Source organism: Entelurus aequoreus, linkage group LG21 (assembly GCF_033978785.1).
Source record: "Entelurus aequoreus isolate RoL-2023_Sb linkage group LG21, RoL_Eaeq_v1.1, whole genome shotgun sequence".
NCBI classification, from domain to species: domain Eukaryota; kingdom Metazoa; phylum Chordata; class Actinopteri; order Syngnathiformes; family Syngnathidae; genus Entelurus; species Entelurus aequoreus.
Window position 1 is genome coordinate 33,082,282 of NC_084751.1, and position 16,475 is coordinate 33,098,756.

General features: G+C 37.1%; 1 protein-coding gene across 1 annotated transcript in view; it reads left to right on the forward strand.

Moving 5' to 3' along the window:
- Positions 1-323: 323 nt before the first annotated feature.
- The window catches only part of lmnb1 (lamin B1), a 35,283-nt gene continuing 19,131 nt past the window's right edge, over positions 324-16,475 (forward strand). Inside the window, exons 1-3 of the mRNA XM_062031521.1 lie at positions 324-766; positions 7,144-7,300; positions 13,926-14,051. Of these exons, the coding sequence (XP_061887505.1) occupies positions 417-766; positions 7,144-7,300; positions 13,926-14,051 (633 nt within the window). The 5' untranslated portion in view covers positions 324-416. The remainder of the gene's footprint in view (positions 767-7,143; positions 7,301-13,925; positions 14,052-16,475) is intronic.

Consider the following 16,475-nt stretch of genomic DNA (forward strand, 5'->3'; position numbering starts at 1 on the left):
CTGCAGAAGAAGTCACACGGAAAATGACTGCCAGATTAATTAATTCATTTACAGGAGCAGCAATACATAAAGAGAAGTTGTTGGTACAATTTGCGTCATCTGGGCGCTATGGGTTCTTTTAAGGTGGCTTTTTCAATAATATTTTATGTTTATTTCTTCAAAGTGGTCTTGTTTTATTTTGCTCGGCCAATAAAAAATGTTTTTTCAAAGGTAACCGAAAGAATGAAATGCAACGAGCGCTACCATTGGTTGGTTGTCACAAAGTAAAGTTTTCAAAGAAGCCCCTCTTTCATTCTATGAAGACAAAACAGGGCATGCTGGTGATATTTACTTTAAAGTATTTGGGGGGTTTTAAGGTTGCCATATAGAAGCAGTGTCTCCACATATGTTACATTTTCAAACTATTAGCCACAAATATGTCGAGAGTAAGTCCGACCAGCCAGAGGAGCACGTGCGGCGGCGATGCCCAGTTCAGTCCTACCAGAATCAGCAGACTTGAGGAGAAACGGCAGCTCATGAACCTCAACGACCGCCTGGTCGTTTACATCGACAAGGTCCGCAACCTGGAGTCGGAAAACAACAAACTGAATCTGAAAATCGGCAACAACGAGAAGGTGAGCAGCAGAGAGCTGGGCGGCCTGAAAGCTCTGTACGAGACGGAACTCGCCGATGCCAGACATTGTTTGGACGACTCCTGTAAACAACGAGCTTGGCTCGAGATCGAACTTGGACGACTTAAATCTGAGCTTGATGAACTTCTGAAATGGTGAGTTGTCTTTTTTTTTTTTTTTTAACAATCAGGAGTCCACTGTTAATCATTTCTAGAGAATAAGGGCTTCTTTGCCGATATCCGATATTGTCCAACCCTTAATTACCGATTCTGATATCAACCGATACCGATATATACAGTCGTGGAATTAACACATTATTATGCCTAATTTTGTTGTGATGACCCGCTGGATGCATTAAACAATGTAACTTTACCATGAATTGATTAACGTGGACCCCGACTTAAACAAGTTGAAAAACTTATTCGGGTGTTACCATTTAGTGGTCAATTGTACGGAATATGTACTGTACTGTGCAATCTACTAATACAAGTTTCAATCAGTTATGGAAAAAAGTGCCAACATGGCACTGCCATATTTATTGTTGAAGTCACAAAGTGCATTATTTTTTTTAACATGCCTCAAAACAGCAGCTTGGAATTTGAGACATGCTCTCCCTGAGATAATCCTAATACAACTATGGGAAATACTATACTTTGACTTTCACAAAGTGCATTATTTTTTTATTTTTTTAAACATGCCTCAAAACAACAGCTACAAAAACAATGAAGGCACACAGCTTCAGTCCAGAGTATGTCCAGAGTACATAGGGCCTACGTCCGTGTTTTACCGGATATGTACCGCTCCGTACAGCAGCGTTTTAAAATGTCATTAATTTTACTTTTTGAAACCGATACCGATAATTTCCGATATTACATTTTAAAGCATTTATCGGCCGATAATATCGGCCTGATTTCTCTTGATGGAAAGGAAAGAGTGTCTTCTTATGCCAGGGATGTCCAAACATTTTCCACTGATGGCCTCACACTGAAAAATCAAAGGATGCATGGGCCATATTTATGTAGGTTTTATTTTTAAACTAATACCATACCATACCAATTTTATTTATAAAGCCCTTTAAAAACAACCACAGTTGAAGAACAAAGGCAATGTTTCCCATAAACTGCTAAGATACCTGTGGCGGTGGGGGCGTGGCTGTGGGCGTGGTCACCATGACATCATTGAGTCATTTGCATAATTTACTACAATGATATGATTTTCTCTAAAGAGGCTCAAAAAATGTATACGTACTAATTAATAATAACAGTTTTGTTTTAAACGTCTATCCATCCATTTTACAATATAATTACAACACTTTATGTACATATTTATATACAGATTTGAACAATAAGTTATTCACTGAAATATATTTATTAATTGTGGTTCTTACAAAAAATATAACTTATAAAATATAAAAGCTAAAATGTCTCTTAAAGCTCTGCCCCTTTAATTAGTGCTTACTAAATAATTTAACTTTAGCCTACTACTACAACCATATAATAAAGTACTATCTATCTATCTATTATTTACCAGCAACATAAAGTGAAACAGAGGCAGAGATGTCCTGCCACAGTCAGTAACAAATAAACAGAAAACAGTAGTGGTCAAATACAAATAAGGCAACAAGAGAAGTATCCTACACTTCTTTTTTGTAAAGTAAATCTAAACAGCCTATTTGGGCACCTACATCAACTATATGATTTGCCTGAGGAGCTGGACAGGACAAAAAAAAAAATATATATATATATTTATTTTTTTTAAAATTTGTGGCGGAAGTAATTATTTCGTGGCGGGCCGCCACAAATAAATGAATGTGTGGGAAACACTGAAAGGGCTGTACACCACAAAAAAATAGAGGCAAAGGACAGACTAAAAAATAACATTTAAAACAGAAATAAAATAAACATTGAAAAAGCAAATACAAATTACCCTAAGAACAATTTGTTAGATAAAAAACAGTTAAAAAGTTAAAAACAGTTTAAAGTCTCATGCTAGGTTAAAAGCCAGTGAATAAAAATGGGTTTTAAGAAGGGTCTTAAAAATAGCCAAAGAAGGGGCCTGTCTCACATTTAATACTTATTACAGTTCAACTTGTGTTAGCTACCACCTGTCTGTAACGGCAGAATAAAGTACAGTCGCAACGCTGCGCTTTAATATTTTTAAAGCATATTTTACATATTTTGGGGCTAAAGTCTTGCTTTTGTATTATATGTATTACAGTGCAGTATATGTCTTATTTTCTATAATCTTGTGGTGATCAATGATGATATTATCCGCCAAGCAAGACTTCTATTTCCGGGTTGAGGGTGAAAACAATGCTAACAACACGGCAATCAAGTTGACCAACATTTGGCATAACAACTTTTTGATGCACTTCATCTTCAACTCCTGCCTCGTCAATAACACATCTCTACATTGATAACAGGATGTAATACGTACCAGTACCAGCGCGCCATTTAATGCTATCAAAACTGCTATCAGCAGATAAGGTGGAGGTGAACTCTGTTGATGCACGTCATCTTCAACATCTTCAGCCCCACGTTAGTGATGGTAAACACGATTCTTTTTACTGACTCGAGTACTTGTGAGTCACTCACTCGATTCACTTCAGTGAGTGACTCATTAGTACGTATCAAAATACGCAGGCGCAGAACCTCGCACATGGCTATTGCACAACAAGTCTCACCCCCACTAAATCGGGAACTAGATTTACATGTTACAAAAATAATAATAAAATATACTTCATACCAGTGGTTCTCAAATATTCTCAAATAAGTAACACCTCAGAAAAATGTATCACAGTCAATTTAAAATGCAGTCGTGTAGTAGGAGTAAGTATTGATTAAACAAGTATATTTTACACACAGTTTAAACAGTAACACTGAATATAGGAAAATAAAACACTGTACTTTAACCAGGGCTCCATCTAAATAACTTTAGATGGAGTCCTGCGTACCACTAGTGGCAGAGCGTATAGAGCAGAGGTGTCAAAGTCGTTTTCACTGAGGGCTACATCGCATTTATGTTTGGCCCCAGAGGGCCACTTCTAACAGTGAATACTATTTTTGCATAATTTTTTTTTTGCATTTTATTAGTAGATATTTAAAAAAACTAAAATGTCAAAAAAATATGGAAAGTTGCAATAATTTCACCTCAAAATGTTGTGTATATTACTGTAAACAGAAATACAGTACTGCTCTTTTTATGGTATTAAAAAAAGGCAGCTCAGTTGCCAGAATTTTACTGTAAAATGTAAATTAGTTTTTTTTACTGCAAATAAAAAATGTAATTTTACATGAAAATTTTGGCACCTGAGCTGCCAGCTCATTTGTTTTTTTACCGCAAATCAACAATTGTAGATTTTTCGGTGTATTACTGTAAATGCCAAAACGGCACCGCAGTTTATTACAGTAAAAAAAAGTACAGTTTTTTTCCATTTAGAGAAAAATGCTGTAAAAACTAGAGAACATTTCACAATTTTTCCATGAAATCTATTGCTATGTTTACATTGCACAATTTGATGGATAACTTGCTTTGAAATCATTATTATTAGTATTTATATGTTTGCGTAATCAGACAATATTTAAGTTAACATAATTTGCGATTACATGGACTTTTTTTTCTTTCTCCCAAAATAGAAATAAATAATATATTTAGTAAGAAAAGTTACAGTTCTTTATTGATACTTTCCAGGCTTTCGAGGGCCATATAAAAAAAAGTGGCGGGCCTTGAGTTTGACACCTGTGGTATACAGTGAGCATGGCCCACACGGTTTCAAAGTTGGTAGCAAACATGGCGCCTTGTAGCAAACATGAGGAGCTTTTGAGCAATCCTCTGACCATACACACATAACTATAGGGGCGCCATGTTTGCTACCAACTTTGAAACCCAGTGGCAAATTTAAAATGCAGTCGTGTAGTAGGCGTAAGTATTGATTTAACGAGTACATTTCACAAACACTTTAAACAGTAATACTGTTTGAGTATAGGAAAATAAAACACTGTACTTTAACCAAGTGATTATTTGGCGTAGGCTACCACTAGATGGAGCCTGTGTACCACTAGTGGCAGAGCGTATAGAGTTGAGTATGGCCCACACGGTTTCAAAGTTGGTAGCAAACATGGCGCCTTGTAGCCACATGAGGGGCTTTCGAGCAATCCTCTGACCATACAAACTCTGATTGGTCAAAAGCTCCTCACATAAGTACAGGGTGCCATGTTTGCTACCAACTTTAAAACCGAGTAGGCTTTGTTCTCTCTCTACACGGCTCTGACTAGTGGTACACGTACCACAGTTTGAGAATCGCTGCTCTCTACACACCATACCCTGGTACCTGAAAGCCCCTAATGACAAAACTAGTAATTGATACGACAAATGAAGTTGTGATCTATATTATGGTACAGATTTACCCCACATCTTAAACAAATGACTTAGTAAAACATGATTAAATCCTGGAAAACTTCCAATTGGTCTTAGAAGAAAAACAGACTGACTTATTAAAAGGCTTCTGACATTGTTCTGAGGAGGCTCTGCCCACTTTTGGAAAAGCAAACAAAACAAATGAGAACTATTTGGATTTGTCAACAAAACAAGCATGTTGGTTTAAAATTAAGCAATTTTAGAAAAATGTTTAAATTTCAAATCCATTTTTTGTTTGCATTTTTTTTATTTCAAAAGAATTTTTTTTGTTTGATTCCATCAAAAAAAATTTATCTCCAAACAATTTACAAATAATGTAAGCAAACAATCATTTCCAGTTGCATACGACAGTTACTATTCTCTAGTTTTTTTCCACCAAAAACCAAATAATTTTAATTAATAATTTAAAAGAACAGACCGGTACACAAAAGGTTTTAAGTAGAGATGTCCGATAATGGCTTTTTTGCCGATAGCCAATATTCCGATATTGTCCAACTCTTAATTACCGATTCCGATATCAACCGATACTGATATATACAGTCGTGGAATTAACACATTATCATGCCTAATTTTGTTGTGATGCCCCGCTGGATGCATCAAACAATGTAACAAGGTTTTCCAAAATAAATCAATTTAAGTTATGGAAAAAAATGCCAACATGGCACTGCCATATTTATTATTGAAGTCACAAAGTGCATTATTTTTTTTAACATGCCTCAAAACAGCAGCTTGGAATTTGGGACATGCTCTCCCTGAGAGAGCATGAGGAGGTTGAGGTGGGCGGGGTTGGGTTGAGGTGGGCGGGGTTTGGTGGTAGCGGGGGTGTATATTGTAGCGTCCCGGAAGAGTTAGTGCTGCAAGGAGTTCTGGGTATTTGTTCTGTTGTGTTTATGTTGTGTTACGGTGCGGATGTTCTCCCGAAATGTGTTTGTCATTCTTGTTTGGTGTGGGTTCACAGTGTGGCGCATATTTGTAACAGTGTTAAAGTTGTTTATACGGCCACCCTCAGTGTGACCTGTATGGCTGTTGACTAAGTATGCCTTGCATTCACTTGTGTGTGTGAAAAGCCATAGATATTATGTGACTGGGCCGGCACGCAAAGGCAGTGCCTTTAAGGTTTATTGGTGCTCTGTACATCTCTCTACGTCCGTCCGTGTACACAGCGGCGATTTAAAAAGTCATACATTTTACTTTTTGAAACCGATACCGATAATTTCCGATATTACATTTAAAGCATTTATCGGCAGTCCGATATTATCGGACATCTCTATTCTTAAGGTATTAAAAGTGGGACAAGTGACGTTTTCAAACCAGTCAAACCTTAATAAACCTCTTTTATGTGATCAATGAGAATAGAAATATGATGTTCGTGAACGAGTCAAGCCTTTTGAACAGCTCTTTGAAATAAACAATAAGCGTAGATGCGACGTTCGCGAACGAGTTGGGCCTTTGGAACGGGTTTTTTCAGGTCAAGAATGAGAATGGAGCCGTGACGTCTGCAAACGATTCAAGTCTTTTAAACGGCTCTTTAACGTGACCGATGAGAAAAAAAGATGACATTCGCAAACAAGTCTTTTGAAGGGTTCTTTCAGGCGATTGATGAGAAGAATAGAAAAGAGAGTCAGGTCTTGGGAACAGCTCTTTTAGGTGAACAATGAGGATAGAAATCTGATACTCGCGAACAAGTCGAGTCTTTGGAACGCTCTTTTGGGTGGAAGATAAGATCACAGTCGTGACATTCGCAAACGAATGAACATTGATAACTGAGTAAACGAGTCTTGAGTTGTACCCCCACTGCCTTCGGGTGAACGATTCGATGGGTTTGAGTTGTCCACAGCTTGTTTTATTTACATCTTCATACGCTCAGTTAATTTATGGAACCTAATAAATTCATTTTTCAGTAAATGTTTGGTATAAAATCTATAAAACAATCTTTGTTAGTATTGACTCGTAAGTTATGTTTTCTGTTCTATTTGCAGTTGTCACACACTTGTGCGTGCACTACTCTTTGCCACCAGAGGGCAGTGTTTTTGATACCTGGCCACTTCATTTGTACATAGAGATGTGTGCGCACGGAAGATATAAAATAATATATTTTCTGATTTTTTTCTTGAAGCTACTGTAAGAGGGACTCCGAGGCAGCAGGAGCGGAGGCTCGGCTCAAAGACTTGGAAGCCCAGTGCAACACAAAAGATGCCATGCTTGCTACAGCTTTGTCTGCAAAGGGTGGCCTGGAGACCTCTTTGGCCAGCATGCAAGACCAAATACAAGAGGTTCAATACATTCCTTTTTCCCCCCTTTTTTACTTCAATTAAGTGGCATTAATGCAACGGTCCAGACGTAAAATGGAAGTTTGTGAATTGCTACTCCGCACATAGCATCAAGTATCTTCTGCAGTTTCAGACTTCAAGATGGATGACAAAAAAGAAAAAAAGGCCAGAGTTAGAAACATTTGCCAAAATTACAAGATTTTAAACCAACACAGTCTATAAAAAATTATGACAATGATTTTTGACTTCAAGCTGACTTAATCCCACATATCAAAATATTACAAAAATAATTTTATTTTCATTTTAGGGACAAAGCCAGAGTTCTCCCCTGGGCCCACACAGATGTGCAAATGCATGCTTTTATTTCCTGTCTTTTAAATTATTGTAATGCTCTCTGGTACAATATGAACTTAGAACAATTTCCCTTGTGGATCAATAAAGTTTGAAATTTAAATATTAGAACTCTACAACTATTACAAAACTCAGCGACGCATGGAGACAAGGACCAAAGGGCGGAAGCACATTACACCAGTTTTAAAGTTGCTATATTGGCTACCTATCCACTTCACGGTAGATTTTAAAGTTCTAATTATAGTTTAAATGTCTTAATGGCCTTCCGCCTTCTTATACAGTACATTTGACCTGCTTTTACCGTATCAATCTTCGCTGATCCTGAGGTCCTTTGACACCAAACTTTTATCTTCACCAAATACCAGAACAAAGACCCACGGTGAGGCGGCATTTAACCACTACGGCCCCACCTGTGGAACAGCCTGCCAGAGAGCCATAGGACAAATATTTTTTTATTTCTATTTTAAAAAGTGATATAAGTGATCATCTACCGGTTTTCACAATCTATGACGGAAACTACAAGACAAAAAGACATTTCGAATAAAAGTATGATTGCTTTTAAGAATGATGTTAGTGATTAAAGTTGGTACAATGTGTACTCTGAAAATGATGTTGATGATGCTTATTGTATTTTTAAAATACTTTCATTATGCTTTATGACAATCATTGTCCATTGAAACAACTCGGTAAGAAGCAAAGGAAGACCATGGATGAAAAATAGATTGCTAAATGCTAGCAAAAAGAATACATTGTATAGAATATTTAGAACACACAGATCTATAGAAGCAGAAAATAAGTACAAAACGTATAAAAACAAGCTAACCAACATATTACGAACATGTAGAAAATAACATTATAGTCATTCATTAGACAGGAACAAAAACAATACGAGAGCAGCATCGGGCATCCTAAATAATATTATTAAAAATGGTGCTCAGAGGGATTAACCCCAATATTTGTTGAACGAAAATGTAAAAAAGTGACAAGCAGTTGAAAGCTTTTAAAAAAATGTTTGGACCATATCTAGAGGAAATGATTCCAGATCCTGGGTCAGTTGAGGACATGAATGACACCATAGACAGAAATCCCAACTCGATGCTCCTCAATAATATAACAAAGGAAGAAATAATTAAAAATGTAAAAAAATGTAAATCCAATACCTTAACTGTCACCAAATAGATATTAAAACCAGAATAAAAGTTATTGAAGAAATGTCACAGCCTTTAACGTATATCAGCAATCTACCACTTCAAACAGGCAAATTCCCAAACAAAATGAAAATGGCCAAAGTTGTTCAAATGTATCAAACCGGAGACAAACACCAGTTTACAAATTATAGACCTGTTTCTTTACTTCCACAATTTTCTAAAATCATCGAAAAAAAATGTAACAACCTAATTGACTAATTCATTAATAAATGTGGACCACTTGCAGAGAACCAATACGGCTGTAGAGCAAACATCTCAACACCAATGGCATTAATGGAAATAACAGAGGAAATAAGCAATTCAATAGATGGTAAACAGTGTGCAGGGGCAGTGTTTATGGATCTAACTAATGTATTCGACACAATTAATCATAATATCTTAATAAACAAATTAAAACCATATGGAATCAAAGGGCTAGTCTTGAACTGGAAAATAAATTACTTAACTAACAGGAAGCGATTTCTGAAAATAGGTGAAAGTATGTCAACAGCGCTGGAGATATCTTGCGGCGTACCCCAAGGATCAATACTGGGACCAAAATTGTTCCAATCTTTATATAAAGGACAGTTGTAAAGTACATGGACTTAAAGGTAGTTTTATTTGCCAAGGACACAAGTGCTTTTTGTTTAAAAGGGAACACAAATAATAACAGAATACAAATAATAACGGAAGAAATTAATGAACAAATGAATAAATTAAAGATGGTTTGACCAAAACAAACTATCCTTGAATCTCAGTAAAACTAAAATAATGCTATTCGGTCACAGTAGAAGGGAAAGTCAAACACAAATACAAATAGACAAGAGTAGACCTTGAAAGAGTAACAGAAATCTAATTTCTAGGTGTAATGATTGATGATAAAATCCATCCATCCATGAACTGGAAATCTCATATAAAAAAATATACAACAAAAGGTGGCAAGAAATATTTCTATAACGAATAAAGCAAAATATGTTTTAGACCAAAATGTACTTCATATTCTCTACTGCTCGCTAGTGTTACCATATCTGAGTTATTGTGCAGAAATATGGGGAAACAACTACAAAAGTACACTTCATTCAATAAGTGTTACAAAAAAGATGAGTTAGAATAATACATAATGTTGCATATAGAGAACATACAAACCACTTAATTTATAAAATCTAAAATATTGAAATTCAATGATAAATTGAATTTAAAAACAGCTACAATTATGTACAATGCAAACAAAACTTGCGACCCAAGCATGTACAACAATTCTCTACAAAAGAGGAGAAATATAACCTCAGAGAAAAATGTAATTTGAAACATTTGTATGCACGTACGACACTTAAGACCTTTAGCATATCAGTGTGTGGAATTAAATTATTGGATGGATTAAGCCAGGGGTGTCCAAAGTGCGGCCCGGGGGCCATTTGCGGGCCGCAGCTAATTGTTTACCGGCCCGCCACACATTCTGCAAAAATTTAAAAATTGATAGTATTGCAAAAATTTAAAAAAACATTTAAAATAGGTGGAATGAGGTGAAATCTAATAAGAAAAAGTTGCAATGTTGACACAAAGCTGCCATGCAGGCTGTTTTTTTTATTTTGTCTTTGTTTATTTTTCTTTTTTTTGCCATTGCTAAAAAAAAAACCCAATAAAAATCTATGTTATAATGAATTATTACTTAAAAAATATCACTTTAAAATGTTTTATGTGGAAAAAATATTGCATATATTGTGTGGTTGCCATATAAAAACATCAAATTTTTATTTGACAAAAGAGCATAAAACAAACAAAATAATAGTTCAAACGTAAAATCGACAGATATATCTGAAGTTGATCTCGTAATTTAAGTGTTAAAAGTAAAAAAAAAACTAATAAAAATGTATCACTTTATGAGTGGGAAACCTTTTGGATCCCAAATATATTTAGTAGGATTTTATTTAACTTTTCACTGTGATTTACTCAAAAATATTAAATTCAATTCCAGTTTTACTATAAAAAACAAAGTTGTCTTTGACAGAAACCTTTTTTTTTTTTTTACTTTATATCAACCTCAAGTTGATATAAAGATTTACTGTAAGCGTTAAATAAAAAATAATAATAATAATTTGACTTATTTTTAACAGTTTAATGACTGAGACCCTTTGTAGTCCCCAGGAGCCCTAAAGGTTAAAAAAAAATCCATATATTTTGTTAAGGTTTGAAAATGAAAAATATCAAAATGGCCCCCGCATGCTTAAATTTTTCCATGTACGGCCCGCAGTGGAAAAAGTTTGGACACCCCTGGATAAAGCAAAGAAGTCAAACAATGTACTAACTTAATAACTTAAAGTGGTTGTTCAAACACAAAGTGTTAACGATGTATAAGGTAAAATAACAAAAATAATGATTGAAAATAAGATTTATGATTATTTTGTTATGTGAATCGTAACTGACTTAACTATGAAGAGAAATGTTGTATGTAAAAAACATTGCTATAACTGCTACAAATTGAAAACAGGAAGTGAACTGCTATTAAGGGAAAAAGGGGTAGGATTAAATAAGCGATGCTTCTTCCTACTCCCTTTCAAGCATATTGTAGGGAGAAATGGAAAATCTTAATTTCCCCTCGGGGATTGTTAAAGGCCTACTGAAACCCACTACTACCGACCACGCAGTCTGATAGTTTATACATCAATGATGAAATCTTAACATTGCAACACATGCCAATACGGCCGGGTTAACTTATAAAGTGCAATTTTAAATTTCCCGCTAAACTTCCGGTTGAAAACGTCTTTGTATGATGACGTATGCGCGTGACGTAACCAGTGAAACAGAAGTATCGGTACCCCATTGTATCCAATACAAAATAGCTCTGTTTTCATCTCAAAATTCCACAGTATTCTGAACATCTGTGTTGGTGAATCTTTTGCAATTTGTTTAATGAACAATGAAGACTGCAAAGAAGAAAGTTGTAGGTGGGATCGGTGTATTAGCGGCGGACTACAGCAACACAACCAGGAAGACTTTGACTCGGATAGCAGACGCGCTAGCCGACGCTAGCCACCGACCACACGGATGATCGTGGTGAAGTCCTTCGTCCTTCCGTCGATCACTGGAACGCAAGTGAGCACGGGTGTTGATGAGCAGATGAGGGCTGGCTGGCGTAGGTGGAGCGCTAATGTTTTTATCATAGCTCTGTGAGGTCCCGTTACTAAGTTAGCTTCAATGGCGTCGTTAGCAACAGCATTTTTAAGCTTCGCCAGCTGGAAAGCATTAACCGTGTATTTACATGTTCATGGTTTAATAGTATTGTTGATTTTCCGTCTATCCTTCCAGTCAGGGGTTTATGTATTTTGTTTCTATCTGCATTTGAGCCCGATGCTATCACGTTAGCTCCCTAGCTAAGTTAGCTTCAATGGCGTCGTTAGCAACAGCATTGTTAACCTTCGCCAGGCTGGAAAGCATTAACCGTGTACTTACATGTCCATGGTTTAATAGTATTGTTGATCTTCTGTCTATCCTTCCAGTCAGGGATTTATTTATTGTGTTTCTATATGCAGTTAAGCACGATGCTATCACGTTAGCTCCGTAGCTAAAGTGTTTCGTCGATGTATTGTCGTGGAGATAAAAGTCACTGTGAATGTCCATTTCGCGTTCTCGACTCTCATTTTCAAGAGGATATAGTATCCGAGGTGGTTTAAAATACAAATCCGTGATCCACAATAGAAAAAGGAGAGAGTGTGAAATCCAATGAGCCAGCTTGTACCTAAGTTACGGTCAGAGCGAAAAAAGATATGTCTTGCACTGCATTCTAGTCCGTCACTCTAACGTTCCTCATCCACAAATCTTTCATCCTCGCTCAAATTAATGGGGTAATCGTCGCTTTCACGGTCCGAATCGCTTTAGCTGCATTGAAAACAATAGGAAAATATGAGGAGGCGAACAATTGACTACGTCACGTTACTTCCGGTAGGGGCAAGGCTTTTTTTTATCAGAGACCAAAAGTTGCGAACTTTATCGTCGTTGTTCTATACTAAATCCTTTCAGCAAAAATATGGCAATATCGCGAAATGATCAAGTATGACACATAGAATGGATCTGCTATCCCCGTTTAAATTAAAAAAATTCATTTCAGTAGGCCTTTAACTTCAACCAACCAAGTACACATTTTTATAAATCAGGCTTTTTACTGATTATGTTTAATTCTTTGTGGGATTTAAATTGTTTTATTATGTTAATGTCATGTTCAAATACTGATGACATCTATCAAACAATTAAGAAGAAAGGGATTAAACAGAGACAGAATTAAATTTGGCTCAATTGAGGAGAGCGTGTCTGGGCTGTACTCTTGTACAGTCTCCATCACGCTCTGGCGAAAGATTGTACGCCTCCTCTTTTATTTGGACTTTCCCTGATTACATGGCAACAGCTGTTTCAAAGGGACGGGGGTCGTAAACAGCTATCGCCTTTGATTAAAACAGTTCAAAGAAAAGGTCGCCCTGAGGGCAGTCAGGCCCTGCTTCCTCTCCGCTTTGTAGTTCTTGGGTCAAGACAATATCTTACTGTTGATTACAATACATGAAAGAAACAGAACACCTTCATATTGCTTCCCATCCTACACAGTGGAGTTTACAAGCCTTCTTCTTGGTAGGTTCAAAGACAGCTTTTGTCTTCTCGCCGGGAAGTTTTGTGATAACTTAGATACAATTATTCTAACAGTTAATTTATGATTTTATTTCACTACTATTATTCTCTTAATGTTATGATTTTATTCATTTATTAAGTAATATTTTTCTTTTCAACATTTATTTTATAACACGTTTCATACTATATATTAGATGCTGTTAATTTGAGTTATTCCCCATTGTGGATGCATCAAATGTGGTATTTTTCTTCAGTCCTCAGTGCCATGCAATGTTTTGTAATTGTCAGTAGTGCTGTGTATAGTATGTGTGTGCATGTGTGTGTTTGCTTCTGTCTTTTTGTGTGTGTTTATGTGAATGTGCGTGCGTGCGTGCGTGTGTGTGTGTGTGTGTAAAGCACTTTTAAGTTTCCATTTGCCTGTGTATGAAAAGTGCTATTTGAATAAACTTTGATTTGTTTCAACTCTTTTTGGGCAGTTGGACTCAGGTCTCACTAAGACAAAAAAGCACCTTACTGAGGAGATGCTCCTTCGGGTCGATTTGGAAAACCGCTGCCAGAGTTTGTTCGAGGAGATAAACTTTCAAAAGAACATGCATGAGCAGGTGAGTATATCAGCTTTAGCCATGTACATAGTTATTATTTTTCCTGTTTTTACATGGTTATTATTATTATTATATGTCTGTACATGGTTATTATTATTCTATGTGTGGATGTGCATGTGTCAGTTCAGTCGTGGGCTTGAACTACTGGTGGGTTTATTTATCTAAATATCACCAGTATCGATACCAAGGTAAGTATTGGTCTCAGGTTGATCCTTAGTTTTTCATCTACATGCCAAGCATATTCCTTTTAATTTCTTCACGCAGAGTTCCTGCGAGTGCAGGGTCTCCTCTAATCTATGCAAACTCTCTGCTGCTCCCTCAGGCACACCTTGCCCCTCCCTAAAATATTCACACAAAATCTGTATTTTACTGTAACTCCAAAATATACACTTTCCCATTTCCAACATTAATTTATTAGTTATCCAGTTGATTCAACTTTCAATTGCTTTTTGGGTTAACTTGTCACAATAAGTATAAAGCGAGGAAAAAGGAGCGCTTGATTTGCTTAACCTAACCTACAGCACAGTACAGATAATCTCAACTCATTGGGAGCGTTAAAAGTATCTGCTATGTGTGAACAATCCTGGAAGTTTTAATACATACGATTTCATCTGGACCGTGATCATTGAACTATATGACTATTTAGATGAAAATACATATATAATCAGCACTTCCAAGTCCGAGTCCACGGTTCTCGCCCAGAAAAGGGTGGAGTGTTAACTCCGGTTTGGGGACAAGATCCTGCCGTAGGTGGAGGAGTTCAAGTACCCTAGGGTCTTGTTCACGAGTGAGGGAAGAGTGGAACGTGAGATCGACGGACGTATCAGTGCGGCGTCTGCAGTAATCAATGATACCATCCTCACCTATGGTCATGAGCTTTAGGTTATGACTGAAAGGACAAGGTCACGAGTACAAGCGGCCGAAATGAGTTTTTTTTTCGTCAGGTCAGAAACTCTGTCATTCGGGAGGAGCTCAGTAAAGCAGCTGCTCCTCCACATTGAGAGGAGCCAGACAACATGGTTTGGGAATCTGGTCGGAATCTCACCCGGATGCTTCCCTAGGGAGGTGTTTAATGTCTGTCCGACTGGTAGGACGCCAAAGTGAAGACCCATGATACTTTAGAGACACTATGGCCTGGGAACGCCTCGGGATCCCCCGAGAAGAGCTTGGCAAAGTAGCTGGAGAGAAGGAAGTCTGGGTTTCTCGGCTTAGGCTGCTGCCCCATCGACCCGTCTTTGGATAAGCGAAAGACTATGGATGGATGGACATATTTAATGTAGCGTCTTAAAATCAATTGATTTCATTGACAACTGTTAACCCACTCTGACGTGGAGGAAACATCCCAAATAAAATCAGGGTGGTTATAGTACAAACCCCGTTTCCATATGAGTTGGGAAGTTGTGTTAGATGTAAATATAAAGGGAATACAATGATTTGCAAATCATTTTCAACCCATATTCAGTTGAATATGCTACAAAGACAACATATTTGATGTTCAAACTGATAAGCATTTTTTTTTTGTGCAAATAATCATTAACTTTAGAATTTGATGCCAGCAACACGTGACAAAGAAGTCGGGAAATGTGGCAATAAATACTGATAAAGTTGAGGAATGCTCATCAAACACTTATTTGGAACATCCCACAGGTGAACAGGCAAATTGGGAACAGGTGGGTCCCATGATTGGGTATAAAAGTAGATTCCATGAAATGCTCAGTCATTCACAAACAAGGATGTGGCGAGGGTCACCACTTTGTCAACAAATGCGTGAGCAAATTGTCGAACAGTTTAAGAAAAACCTTTCTCAACCAGCTATTGCAAGGAATTTAGGGATTTCACCATCTACGGTCCGTAATATCATCAAAGGGTTCAGAGAATCTGGAGAAATCACTGCACGTAAGCAGCTAAGCCCGTGACCTTCGATCCCTCAGGCTGTACTGCATCAACAAGCGACATCAGTGTGTAAAGGATATCACCACATGGGCTCAGGAACACTTCAGAAACCCACTGTCAGTAACTACAGTTGGTTGCTACATCTGTAAGTGCAAGTTAAAACTCTCCTATGCAAGACGAAAACCGTTTATCAACAACACCCAGAAACGCCGTCGGCTTCGTTGGGCCTGAGCTTATCTAAGATGGACTGATACAAAGTGGAAAAGTGTTCTGTGGTCTGACGAGTCCACATTTCAAATATTTTTTGGAAACTGTGGACGTCGTGTCCTCCGGACCAAAGAGGAAAAGAACCATCCGGATTGTTATAGGCGCAAAGTTGAAAAGCCAGCATCTGTGATGGTATGGGGGTGTATTAGTGCCCAAGACATGGGTAACTTACACATCTGTGAAGGCACCATTAATGCTGAAAGGTACATACAGGTTTTGGAGCAACATATGTTGCCATTCAAGCAATGTTACCATGGACGCCCC